Source organism: Mobula hypostoma, chromosome 1, assembly GCF_963921235.1.
Source record: "Mobula hypostoma chromosome 1, sMobHyp1.1, whole genome shotgun sequence".
Lineage (NCBI taxonomy): Eukaryota > Metazoa > Chordata > Chondrichthyes > Myliobatiformes > Myliobatidae > Mobula > Mobula hypostoma.
This window is the reverse complement of record NC_086097.1, coordinates 37,045,197-37,059,077: the sequence shown is the minus strand read 5'-3', so window position 1 is coordinate 37,059,077 and position 13,881 is coordinate 37,045,197. Positions and strand designations below refer to the sequence as shown.

The 13,881-nt window shown below is 42.6% G+C and overlaps 1 protein-coding gene across 1 annotated transcript in view; it reads left to right on the top strand.

The window, feature by feature from the left end:
- The window catches only part of slc38a6 (solute carrier family 38 member 6), a 53,695-nt gene that overhangs the window by 32,809 nt on the left and 7,005 nt on the right, over positions 1–13,881 (top strand). The window contains exons 9-10 of the mRNA XM_063046489.1: positions 11,265–11,327; positions 12,879–12,929. Of these exons, the coding sequence (XP_062902559.1) occupies positions 11,265–11,327; positions 12,879–12,929 (114 nt within the window). The remainder of the gene's footprint in view (positions 1–11,264; positions 11,328–12,878; positions 12,930–13,881) is intronic.

The following is a 13,881-nucleotide window of genomic DNA, read 5'->3' as shown; positions in this document are numbered from 1 at the left end:
TCAACTGAGTCTTAGCCTGGAAGGGGTTCCGACTGTGTGGAAAACATCATGTGATCCCAGTACGCAAGAAGCGCCAACCCGAAAGTCTTGAGTGACTACCGTCCAGTGGCCCTGACCTCATACATCATGAAGACCATAGAAAGGCTGGTCCTGGCTCACCTCAGACCCCTGGGCAGATCAGCCCTTGATCCCCTGCACATTGTCTACCAGGAGCACATTGGAGTCGATGATGCTGTCATCTACTTGCTGAAAAGAACCTGCTCTCATTTGGATAAGCTGGGCAACACTGCGAGGGTCTTTTTTTTTTTGATTTCTTAAGTGCCTTCAATACCATACAGTCCTCATTGCTGGGAGAGAAGCTCTGTTCAGTATAGATTGGCACTTCCATTATATCCTGGATAATGGACTACCTGACTGGCAGATCACAGTATGTGTTGCTTCAGAGCTGTGTGTCGGATACAGCTCCCTTCCTGTTTGCCCTGTACACTTGGGACTTTAAATACAATATTGAGTCATGTCGTCTGCAGAAATCCTCTGATGACTCAGCAATAATTAGGTGTATAAGGGGTGGATGGGAGGATGAATACAGGGCCCTGGGTGGAGGACTTTGTCAAATGCAAGCTGAATTATCTGCATCTCAACATTAGTAAGACAAAGGAGATAGTGATGGACTTTAGGAAGACTAAGCCTGCATTGTTCCCTGTTACTACCACTGATGGTGAGGACCTACAAGTACCTGAGGGTGCACCTAGATGGCAGACTTGAGTGGAGGACTAACACAGAAGCTGTGTACAAGAAGGGCCAGAGTCGCCTCTACTTCCTGAGGAGACTGAGGTCCTTTGGAGTAGGCAGGCCTCTCCTTCACATGTTCTACCAGTCTGTTGTCGCCAGTAGAATCTTTTATGCAGTGGTGTGCTGGCCAATAGCATTCAACACAGGTGATGCCAACATAAACTGATTAGAAAGGTTGGCTCTGTTACAGGAATCAAACTGGACACACTGGAGGCTGTGGTAGAACAAAGGACCCTATGGAAAATCTGGCAATTCTATAAAATATTTCCCACCCTCTGCATGCCACCTTGGCTGAACAGAGGAGCACTTTTAGTAATAGACTAATACAACTGTGCTGCTCCATGGGCCGCTATATGTGGTCATTCTTATCCTCGGCCATTAGGCCCTATATTGAGTCAACCTATAGATGGGAAGTGTTGACCCCCTCCTGTTAGACTCTTGGTGATAATTTATTTTTTATTCTTTCTCCTCCTCTTCTAATATTTGTATCTGTGCACTTGTAATGCTACTGTGACACGGAAATTTTGTTTGGGATCAATAAGGTATTTATGTAAGTCAGGAGAAGAAACAAATTCATTCATTCTCCAGCTGTCATGCACATATCTTTTAAGAAATTGCTGTCAGAAGTGGCAGACTGGCAAGTTTGCTGCCAGTTTGTTGGGTGGGGTTGAAGGAGAAATGCTTTGGCTTCCATTTCTGTTACCTTTTAATCACGCGCTTTTTCTGGCAGGGGTAAATGTTAACAACTAAGCCTAAAGAGCAACTTAATTTCACTCATCATACAGATTTTTTAAAAGATGTGCTAGAATGGAAGTTAAGCCTTTAGGTATAAACAATGGTTTCTATTTTAAAAGAGCTTTTAACATATAAAATCCCGAGTAACTTTATTAAATGAAATTTTGTACTGTGCCTCAAATGGGGCTAGTGATAATGCTCCGTTAAAGCAGCAGCTTTTTAGAGGAACAAAGGCAGGAGCTGAAGAGGGCATAAGACACAGGAGCAGAATTAGGCCATTTAGCCCATCGAGTCTGCTCCGTAATTCAATCATGGCTGATCCTTTCTCCCCTTCTCAACCCGATTTCCCGCTTTCTCCCTGTAACCTTTGATGCCATGTCCAATCAAGAACCTATCAATCTCTGCCTTAAGTACACCCAGCAATCTGGTCTCCACAGCTGCACGTGGCAACAAGTTCCACAGATTCACCACTCTTCGGCTAAAGAAATTTCTCCACATCTCTTTTTTTTTGAAAGGGCGCCGCTCTATCCTGAGGCAGTGCCCTCTTGTCCTAGACTCTCTCATCAATTCCACATCTATTCTGTTTCAGCCTTTCAATATTTGAAAGGTTTCAGTGAGATCCCCCTCTCCTCATTCTTCTGAATTCCAGCAAATACAGACCCAGAGCCATCAAACATTCCTCGTATGATAACCTTTTCATTCCTGGAATCACACTTGTGAACCTTCTCTGAACTCTCTCCAATGCCAGCACATCTTTTCTAAGATGAGGAGCCCAAAACTGTTCACAATACTCAAGGTGCTGCCTCACCAGTGCCTTATAAAGCCTCAGCATCACATCCCTGCTCTTGTATTCTAGGCCTCTTGAAATGAATGCTAACATGGCATTTGCCTTCCTCACCACTGACTCAACCTATAAGTTAACCTTCAGGGTGTTCTTCACAAAGACCCCCAAGTCCCTCTACATCTCAGATTCCTGAATTTTCTCCCCATTTAGAAAATAGTCCACACATTTATTTCTATCACCAAAGTGCAGGACCATACATTTTCCAACATTGTATTTCATTTGCCACTTTCTTGCCCATTCTCCTAATCTGTATAAGCCCTTCTGTATCCTACCTGTTTCCAAAACACTACCTGTCCCTCCACCAATCTTCATATCATCTGCAAACCTGGCAACAAAGCCATCTATTCCATCATCTAAATCATTGAAATATAGCATAAAAGGAAGTGGTCCCAACACCAATCCCTGAGGAACACCACTAGTCACCGGCAGCCAACCAGAAAAAGATCCTTTTATTCCCACTCACTGCCTCCTACCTATCAGCCAATGCTATAACCATGTTAGTAACTTTCCTGTAACACCATGGGCTCTTAACTTGGTAAGCTACCTCATGTGTGGCACCTTGTCAAAGGCCTTCTGAAAGTCCAAATATATAACATCCACTGCATCCCCTTAACCTATCCTACATGTAAACTCCTCAAAGAATTCCAACAGGTTCGTCAGGCAGGATTTTCCCTGAAGGAAACCATGTTGACCTTGTACTATCTTGTCCTGTGTCACCAAGTACTCCATCACCTCATCCTTAACAACTGACTCCCACGATGACAACCGGCTCCAGCCCGGACCCCGACCCCTCAGACCTCGACTTCTCAGCCCTTCGGCAGGCTGAAGACCCATCCGCCTCTGACTCTGACCCCGACTGGAACTACGGCCTCCTGGACATGGGCACCAGCCCCCGGCGGGCCATAGACTCACTTGCCTCCGTCTCCGACCTCAGCTCTGGGGCCCTGCAGGCTACAGGTTCCGCCACCCCCAGCTCCGGATCCAGCTCGGACCGAGGTCCCGACTCTCTCCGGACTGGGACCGCTCTTACTGCCGCTGGGTCCTACCACCCGTCTTATTCTCCCATTGCCCTCTTTCCTCCCCGCGACTCCCAACCTTCCCTCTATCCCTCATCACCCCTCCATTCCTCTGATCCCTCATCCTCCCCTAACCCCGCTCTCCCTGAACATCCCAACCCCACTCTCCCTCCTGAGACCTCCCACTCTTCACCCTCCTCCGACCCCAGCCCCAACCCTTGCTGTGTCTTCACAATCCCCTCTGACCTTCCCCTCTCTGAGGCAGAACGTTCTGTGCTGAGCAAGGGCCTCACCTTTGTCCCCCTCCGTCTACACCTCAGTGAGTTCCGTGCCCGCCATGACACTGAACTCTTCTTCCGTCGCCTACGTCTCCGAGCCTACTTCATTGGCAGAAATTCCCGTCCCCCTACTGATGACCCCTTCTCCTGTCTTCAACCCTTCTCCTCCTCCTGGACACCCCACCCGGGCCTTCTACCTGCACTCGATCTTTTTATCTCCAACTGTCGCCGAGACATCAACCGTCTCAACTTTACCACTCCTCTCTTCTGTTCCAACCAAACTGTGGCAGGCATCTCTGAAGATCAGATGGTGCTCCCTACACCCTCAGGTGCATTACAGCCTGAAGCTGATCAGGCAGTTGTAAATATATTAGAGTCTAATAATGATGTTGGTGCCTCAGGCTGGTTGTTGACAAAAACATCACCCTCAAATCGTTTGGTATCAAAGATCCCAACTTCAGATCATGGTATTTCGAAAGCCCCACCTTCAGGCCATTCAGTTTCTAAATTTCCTCTGAACGCACTGCCCTCCACTCTCCGCACTAATCCCAACCTCACCATCAAACCCGCTGACAAAGGTGGTGCTGTAGTAGTCTGGCGGATGGACCACTACCTCACTGAGGCCAAACGGCAGCTCTCTGACACCTCCTCTTACTTACCCCTGGAACAGGACCCCACCAAAAAACATCAAACCATTGTCTCCCGTACCATCACTGCCCTTATCAACTCTGGAGACCTTCCATCCTCAGCCACTAAACTCATAATTCCCACACCCCGTACCGCTCGGTTTTACCTCCTCCCCAAGATCCACAAGCCTGACTGTCCCGGCTGACAGGGTCTCGGCCTGAAACGTCGACTGCGCCTCTTCCTATAGATGCTGCTTGGCCTGCTGCGTTCACCAGCAACTTTGATGTGTGTTGCTTGTCCCGGCTGACCCATAGTTTCTGCCTGCTCCTGTCCCACCGAACTTGTATCTGCCTACCTGGACTCCATTTTGTCACCCATAGTTCAGTCTCTCCCCACCTACATCTGGGATACATCCCATGCCCTCCACCTCTTCAATAACTTACAGTTCCCCGGTCCCAACTGCTTCATTTTCACTATGGATGGCCAATCCCTATACACCTCCATTCCCCATGAAGAAGGCCTCAAAGCCCTCCGCTACTTTCTGGATAATAGACCTCACCAGTTCCCCACCACCACTACCCTCCGGTTGGCGGAACTGGTTCTTGCACTCAATAACTTCTCTTTTGGCTCTTCCCACTTTCTTCAGACCAAGGGTGTAGCTATGGGAACTCGCATGGGCCCTAGCTATGCCTGCCTCTTCGTTGGTTATGTGGAACAGTCGGTGCTCCAAACCTATTCTGGTACTGCTCCCCAACTTTTCCTTCGGTACATTGACGACTACATTGGTGCTGCTTCCTGCACCCATGCTGAGCGCATCAATTTCATCGACTTTACTTCTAACTTCCACCCAGCCCTCAAATTCACCTGGTCTATCTCGGACACTTCTCTCCCCCTTCTCGATCTCTCGGTCTCCATCTCTGGAGACAGACTGTCCACTGACATCTTCTACAAGCCCACTGACTCTCATAACTACCTCAACTATACCTCTTCCCACCCCGCTACATGCAAAAATGCCATTCCCTATTCCCAGTTCCTCCGTCTGCTCCAAGGATGAGGTTTTCCATTCCAGGACATCTCAAATGTCCTCCTTCTTTAAGGATCGTGGTTTCCTTTCTGCTGTCATCAATGGTGACATCTCCTCCATTTCCCGCACTTTGGCTCTCACCCCATCCTCCCGCCACCACAACAGGAACAGAGTTCCCCTTGTCCTCACCTACCACCCCACCAGCCTCCGGATCCAGCACATTATCCTCCACAACTTCTGCCACCTTCAACAGGACCCCACCACTAAGCATATCTTTCCCTCTCCACCCCTCTCCGCCTTCCGCAGGGATCGGTCCCTCCACGACTCCCTGGTCCACATGTCCCTCCCCACGGATCTCCCACCTGGCACTTATCCCTGTAAGCGCAAGTGCTACACCTGTCCCTACACTTCCTCTCTTGCCACCATTCAGGGCCCCAAACAGTACTTCCAAGTGAGGCAACACTTCACTTGTGAGTCTGTTGGGGTCATCCATTGCATCCGGTGCTCCCGGTGTGGCCTCCTCTACAGCAGTGAAACCCAATGCAGATTGGGGGACCGCTTCGTCGAGCACCTCCGCTCCGTCCGCCAAAACAGACAGGATCTCCCGGTAGCCACCCACTTCAACTCTAGTTCCCACTCCCATTCAGATATGTCCATACATGGCCTCCTCTACTGCCATGATGAGGCTAAACTCAGGTTGGAGGAGCAACACCTCATATACCGTCTAGGTAGTCTCCAGCCCCTTGATATGAACATAGAATTCTCCAACTTCCGGTAATTCCCTCCCCCTCCCTTCCCCTATCCCTATGTCACTCTGCCCCCTCCCCCAGCTGCCTACCTCCTCCCTCTTGGTCCTGCCTCCTTCTACTACCCATTGTGTTTTCCCCTATTCTTTCTTCACCTTTCCTGCCTATCACTTCCCTGCCTCCCTTCCCCCACCTCTTTATCTTTCCCCTTACTGGTTCTTTACCTGGAACCTACCAGCCTTCTCCTTCCCACCCTCCCCCCACCTTCTTTATAGGGCCTCTGCCCCTTCCCCTTACAGTCCTGACGAAGGTTTCCGGCCCGAAACGTTGACCGATCTTTTCCACGGATGCTGCCTGGCCTGCTGAGTTCCTCTAGCGTGTTGTGAGTGTTGCTTTGACCCCAGCATCTGCAGATTATTTTGTGTTAACTGACTCCAACATCTTCCCAACCACTGAGGTCAGGCTAACTGGTCTGTAATTTCCTTTCTGCTGCCTTCCTCATTTCTTAAAGAGTGGAGTAACATTTGCAATTTTCTAGACATCTGGCACTGTGCCAGAGTCCAGTGATTTTTGAAAGACCATTTCTAATGCCACCACAGTCTTTAATGCTACCTCTTTCAGAACCCTAGGGTGCAGATCTTCTGATCCGGGTGACTTAAGTAGCTTTAGGTCTTTCAGCTTTTTGACCATCTTCTCTCTTGTAACAGTAACTGCACCCACTTCACTTACTTCACACACTGCAACATCAGGCATACTGCTAATGTCTTCCACAGTGAAGACTGATGCAAAATACTTACTTAATTCGTCAGCCATCTCCTTGTCCCTCGTTATTATTTCTCCTGCCTCATTTTCTTGTGGTCCTATATCCACTCTCATCTCTCTTTTATTTTTAATATTCTTGAAAAAACTTTAACTATCTTCTTTGATATTATTTGCTAGCTTGCTTTTGTATTTCATGTTTTCCCTTCTAATGATTTTTTTTTAAGTTGCTCTCTGTAGGTTTTTAAAAACTTCCCAATCCTTCATCTTCCCACTAACTTTTAGAGGTGATCTAAAAACAGCAGGAGAACTTTAAAATGTTTTTCTTGTTTGGGAATCAACAAGTACACAAGTGACAGGTAAATGAACTGGCAGTTTCAGTTAAATTAAACTTGATTTTTTAAATTGGGATAATTTCTTCCAATCCTATTCAGGAGCTTATCTGTGGAATTATTTTCTGTTTGGTAGTTTCTGATAAGTTGGTTGTTAATATGCCAATGTGCTATTTTTCAATGTAGAGTTTGCACCAAAATAATGAGTGATTTTCAATATTGCAACTGTAAAGTGAGGATGATCTGATCCCTGGCCTTGTATATCCAACATACTTCTCCTTTGCTAATAAGAATAGGATAATCAGGTTGAAAATTCATTGATAGCCGATTGATGATAAAACTTGATTGATGCCAATAATGTTGAAAGCATGACTCAATGTGCCTAGGAAAGACTGTTGAATTCTGTTTTAAGTTACAAACCTTTTTTTCATTTTTAACTATTAAATTAAAATGTTATAATCTACAATTCTGCAGCATTTTAATTTCTGGAAGTACTTTAATAATTATGTTCTTTTCAATCTACTCCCTGGTGTATTTCTGTGCTGTTGCTCCAAGGTGTTTTTCTCCGAGGAAATATAACTGCATACACCCTTCTGGAGACCAGCCAGAACTTTACAGCATAATTTACTTAAATAGTAGCATACAAATCAGATCCAGTGATGTTTACTCCAATATAAATATGGAACTAAATATTACTGAGCTGAAAAAACATTTTCTTCATATTTGTATACAAGAATGAAATTAGAATGCAAAGAGAATTAATTTTGCCACTTTTTTCTAAGTATAAGCATAGCAGGCTAAGTACATTATTTTTGCAAAATATTTTGTTAGCAACACGGGAATAATGGCAATTTTACCATTCAGCATTCTGGTTTCACTTTTGCTATCTTCTCAGAAAATACTAAAATAAGATAAACAGATGACTCTTTGCTGTAAAAACTAAAATTGCCCTATCCCCCCCAGGGTGGGGGGGGAGGTGGTGGGAGTTTCTAAGAGGGGGCAGTGGGGGGAGGGGTGCTTGGTGGAAAGGGGAGCACCTGAGACACTACAGGCTTAATTTAAGAAATTAATTAGTTATTATAAGCATTTGATCCTCAGTGTCTGATAATTAATTACAAAAATCACATAATCACCTCATCTCTTGCTAATCCACTGCTCTCTTAGACTTTGCTCAAAGTGTGTTGAAAAGCAAGATGGCTCTTTTCTATTTGGCATATCATGAGAAATCTGGACTGGAGAAATCATGTTATTTCCAGGCTTGGTATGCATTGTTACCAATATGTAATACAGTGATAGTACGATTCCTATATTCTAATCACGCAGCAAAAGCAATGCCTGCGAATTAGGGTATGGCGTTCAATGGAGTAAAGTTCTAAATCTGCCTGTTCTTGACGGCATTTCTGTAGTCTACGGTCCAATGGAGATATTGCTGCCCCACCTTATTTACCTTCAGGCAGAGTGTCTGGTTTTGCCTGAGCTATGATGATGTAACTCTACCTTTACTGATCACAGTGCTTGAGGTTAGGCTTAAACAGTAGGTGGTTGTGGTCGTTAATCCATAATGAAAATGGCAGAAGCAGACCAAATGAAAAAGAAATTAAACACTACAGTGTGGTGTATCTGAAATATGGATTTATACCAGCACCGAGCAACCAACAGCAGTCAATGCTTGTATGAAAAAGTTTTTTTTTCAAATGAGGCAATGAAGTCATCCAGGCTCCTTGAACATTTGAAGAGTACATTTGATAAAGCAAACAAGAACTTGGCTTATTTTCAGTCACTTTGTAAGAACTTTCAGAAATAGAAAACACTTCAAAACATGTTTGCTAGCACTTCACAGCAACACAGTGATGGTTTGTGTGCTTCACACAACATTTCATTGTTCATTGCTAAATCTGGAAAGCCCCATACAATTGAACAAGAACTGATTCTGCCAGCCGTAAGGGTGGTTCTGAGAATAGTTTTGCATAAGTCAACAGAGGAATTAATTTTGCTTGATTCACCAGACCAAGTAATTAAAGCGATTGTGCTCAGCGACAACTCTGTTCAAAGATGAATAGATGAAATGTCTGAGAATGCAGAAGAACACATTGTGTTACATACATAAGACAACAGAATTTGCTCTGCAATTGGATGAGTCATCTTTGCTAGACAATAAATCTTTGCTTCTTGGTTATATTTGTTTCATAAAAGATGAAAGCATAGTTCAAGAATTGTTACTTACAAGGGGTCTAGAAACAGATACAACACAGAAGTCAGTGTTTCGGTTTGTTGAGCACTTTTTCAAAGAGAAGGACATTCTGCTCACCAATATTCTTGCTTATACAGCAGATGAGGCACTATCAATGACAGGACACCACTGTGGGGTTATAACTGTATTGGGGAAAAAAAACTGACCCTAGCATATTTACCATTCACCATGTAGTTCACAGGCAGCAACTTGTTGCAAAAAACCCAAGAGATCAGCTGCACAAGTCATTATATAGTGTTATCACAGTGGTAAATAAAATAAAGTTTCATGCTCTTAGTTCTCAACTCTTTTGAGGACTGTATTGAGAACGATCAACAGCTTGAAAGTTTGCTGTTGCACATTGAAGCCAGATGGCTCTCAAAAGGAAACTCCTTGAGATGGTTTTATGCAATATTTGAAACTGTGATAACATTTTTTATGAAGACTTGAGATGCTCGGAAATGATCAACCCTGGAATATTAGGCATGATGTTGCTTATTTGTCAGAATTATTTGCGAAACTTAGTGAAATCAATCTTCAATTGCAAAGAAATTATGTGAATCTTATCAAAGTCAAATCAGTCGTCTCCACATTTCTGTCCAAGTTAACCCTATTTAAGTGCATCATTGGCCATTGCGACCTTTTCCAATTTCAGAGCATCTCTGAGTTGGAAGAGAAAGAAGGAATACCAGATGATATTCAAATATATTGTGCCCACCTGGGTGAGCTGCATAAGGACATGTCTGACAATTTCAGAATCTTCTCTTGATCCAAATTCCAGATTCGGTAATAAATCCATTCTTGAACACTTGTAATGAGGAATTAACAGGAAAGATGGAGGAAGTACGGATCTCACTACAAAATGACTTTGAGCTGAAGCCGAGGTTCAACAAATCATATCAAGGCTTTTGAATGCAGAATGAAATCTCTGAACAGTATCCTGCACTGTGGGAAAAATATAAAGTTGGTTTCTTATTGCCTTTGCAACATCACATTTAGTGGAGTGCAATTTCAGTGCAGTCACCCAACTTCATTCAAAGCAATGAGGGAATGGGAGACTCTTTCTGAATGATAGATATTCAACCTGATATGAGAAGCAGATATACTGCACCAAGTCCATCCATCTCAGTGAGGAGTGAAAAAGCACTGAAGTAGTGAAAAGTTGGACTAACATACTCTCTAAAATTGATGAAAATTGTTTTTACTGTAATTAAAGACATTTTATTTGTAACTTTTAATTGATTTGAAAAACATTTTGCAATTATTTGTCCCTGCATTAAATTGGCAGTTTCTGTTTTCTTTCACTGTGCATCATAACTCAAAATTCTTTATAATTTTTATGTAATGGCCAGAAAGGGAATGTGGTCTGGGAGCCAAGGAGGTGGTAACCCAAAAAATGTTTGGAAACTACTAGTGTAGATTTTTAAATTTTTTTTTCTAGTCATCTTTATTAGTGCCATATTTTGTTTCTCCAGGTTGCTGAGTTTCCAAGCAAATATTTGAACTAAAAAAAATTAAAGCAGTGGAGTCAAATTCCTTCTGATGGTTCATTGGTAAATGCAATGTCACTGAAACAGATGTACTAGAAAAGTTAGAGATTTTAACTCGGTCAGCATACACAATCAGGGATTTGTCAGTTCGTCTCTGGGTTCAGATTCTGGGGCAATGGGTATGTAAAATGACAAAAATTCGACTCATGACTAGTAATCTAAGACCCATGTTGGAAATGTGCAATATGTAGGATTAAGCTCAACAGTGACCCCTATCATTGGAAAAATAATTCATTCAATTGCTGAAAGTTCTCGTTAGTTCTGGCTCTGCAAACAAATGGAATTATTTCAACAAAATCTTGTCAAACACACTGTATACTTTCTTTTGTAGGTCATTGTTAAAAAATGGTTCATTCCTTGCCCGTTGTTTAATGGCACTGTAGATTATGTTCACGTAAGTTACTTATGATACTCTTTTGTATATGTATTTCATGATTGGATATAATATAACTTGCCTTGTATTCCATCCCAGCATCATTGTAGCCTCACCCAGAGTGATCTTTTTAACAGTACCCTTTTTTTTGTAAGCTAATCCACTTGCTTCTAAAAAGAGCTGGTACTAGACCCATGAAAAGACCATCTCATTGGTATTGGGTTGGGATACTCATATTCATGAGGATCTTGTGATTATAGGCAACAAAATTTTTTAGCCTCTCACAACTTTTGAATCCGTGTTCCAAAAGTTTGCTTGTTGTTTACAATTTTAGAACTGGTTAAAAAATAACTATTGAATTTGGTTTAAATTGAATTGGTGAACAAAAATGAATTGACTCAAAACATTTTATTTAATAGAATTAATTACTTTAACATGTGTTTTCAGGTGCATTCCAATTTTATAAAATACGTATATGCTTTGTAATGGGTTTCCTCCAACTTAAATTTGTACTTGATAGTGTGTCCAGTCTTTTATAATTGCTCTAGACTTCAAGTGTATCTCAAGTCAAGTCAAGTCAAGTCGCTTTTTATTATCATTTCGACCATTAACTGCTGGTACAGTACACAGTAAAGACGAAACAACGTTCCTCCAGGACCGTGGTGCTACATGAAACAACACAAAACTACACGAGACTAAGTGAAACAACACATGGCTACACTAGACTACGTGAGACAACACAAAAACTACACTAGACTACAGACCTACACAAGACTATATAAAGTGCACAAAACTGTGCAGGGCAGTACAATAAATAATAAATAGGACAATAGACAGTAGAGGACAAATTACAATATAATAATAAATGATGTAGATGTCAGACTAGTCTCTGGGTATTAAGGAGTCTGATGGCTTGGGGGAAGAAACTGTTGCACAGTCTGGTCGTGAGAGCCTGAATGCTTCGGTTCCTTTTGCCACATGGCAGGAGGGAAAAGAGTTTGTATGAGGGGTGTGTGGGCTGTTGGCTTGACGGGTGCAGCAGGTAGTGTAAATGTCTGTAATGACCCTGATGATCTTCTCAGCTGACCTCACCATCTGCTGCAGGGTCTTGCGATCTGAGACGGTGCAATTCCTGAACCAGGCAGTGATGCAGCTGCTCAGGATGCTCTCGATACATCCTCTGTAGGATGTGGTGAGGATGGGGGGGTGGGAGATGGACTTTTCTCAGCCTTCGCAGAGAGTAGAGACGCTGCTGTGCTTATTAATATTAATCTATACCTAATCAGCACCTTATAGTCTCTTGTGAAATATATGAATGTCAGAATCAGACTTAGCTGTGATTATTGTTATCTGCTGAAAAATTAGTACCCAACCCCAATTTGTTGCATGCCAATAAGTATGATAATAAGTAGGAAGGATTTTTTTTTCATATTTAAGTGTTGGTGACTTTAATGAGTAATACAAGTAGTAATATGCAAGTTGGTTAATGTAGACTGTGCATGATTAAACAGCTGAAGAGACGGGTGATGTGCATCTTAACAGAATTATAATAAACTTCTGTTTCTTGTTTAGAATTTAAGTTCCGATGAGTGTAAGCCAAAGTTTTTTCAAATTTCATACAAGGTTTGTATTCTTTCTTATGGTATGCATAAAGTGAATACAATTGTGGAGCACGTCACTGGTGCAAGCTGCACTGATCAGTAACAGTTTGCCTCCCAGTAACATTCATATTTGCATCTAACAGCTTTTGATCACTTTAAGCCATGTATGGTGGCTTTTTATAAAGGAAATTTCATAATTATGTATTATGCATAATCTGAAAAGATGTAAAAGTGTTTTCTAACTCCTAAAGATTTAGATTTAACTTAAACTGAGATGTACTGCTATTCACAAAATGATCCAACTCTAATCCAGTTTTAGTGATGTGAACATGTCCAGTCACAGCACTGATCTGAATGGAATCTTCCAGGAACAAATAAATGCCATAATGACTGGGATTAAGCACTTGCAGCCTTTAAATCTGTGTTCTTCCAAATCTGGCTTGTGCATTCCAAATCATTCTTCAAATGAATGGGTGTTCAGCTCAAGTTCCTTCCCATGGAACTCTCCAATAGAAGTACCGTGAATTCTGGTTAATTGGGTCATCAGTTAATCAGGCAGTGCTTATTTCAGACAGCTCTAAAAGAACAAAAAGTAATCGATTAAAATCGCTGTGACTCCCTTCATTTATCTGAGCAATGTTTTTTTTCTTAAACAGAGTGGTTGATATCTGGAACGTAACAGTGGAATCTCATAGAATTGCTACCTTTTAAGGGGGATATAGACAGAATTGAGACAAAATGGAATTGGTCCAGATAGGCAAAAATGTTACCTTTGACATGGTGAGCTCAAGGACCCATTCTGTGTTGTACAACTCTGACTCTAGACTGCCTCTTACTTTCAAGTCATTTCTTAAAATCTGCCATGATGACCATGTTCTTATTCAGCTCTCCAAGCACCTTGTGTGTTCTGTTCTCTTTGATAACCTTCCTGTAAGGTGCTTTGATTCGTTGTACTTTAAAGATGCTGCATTAAT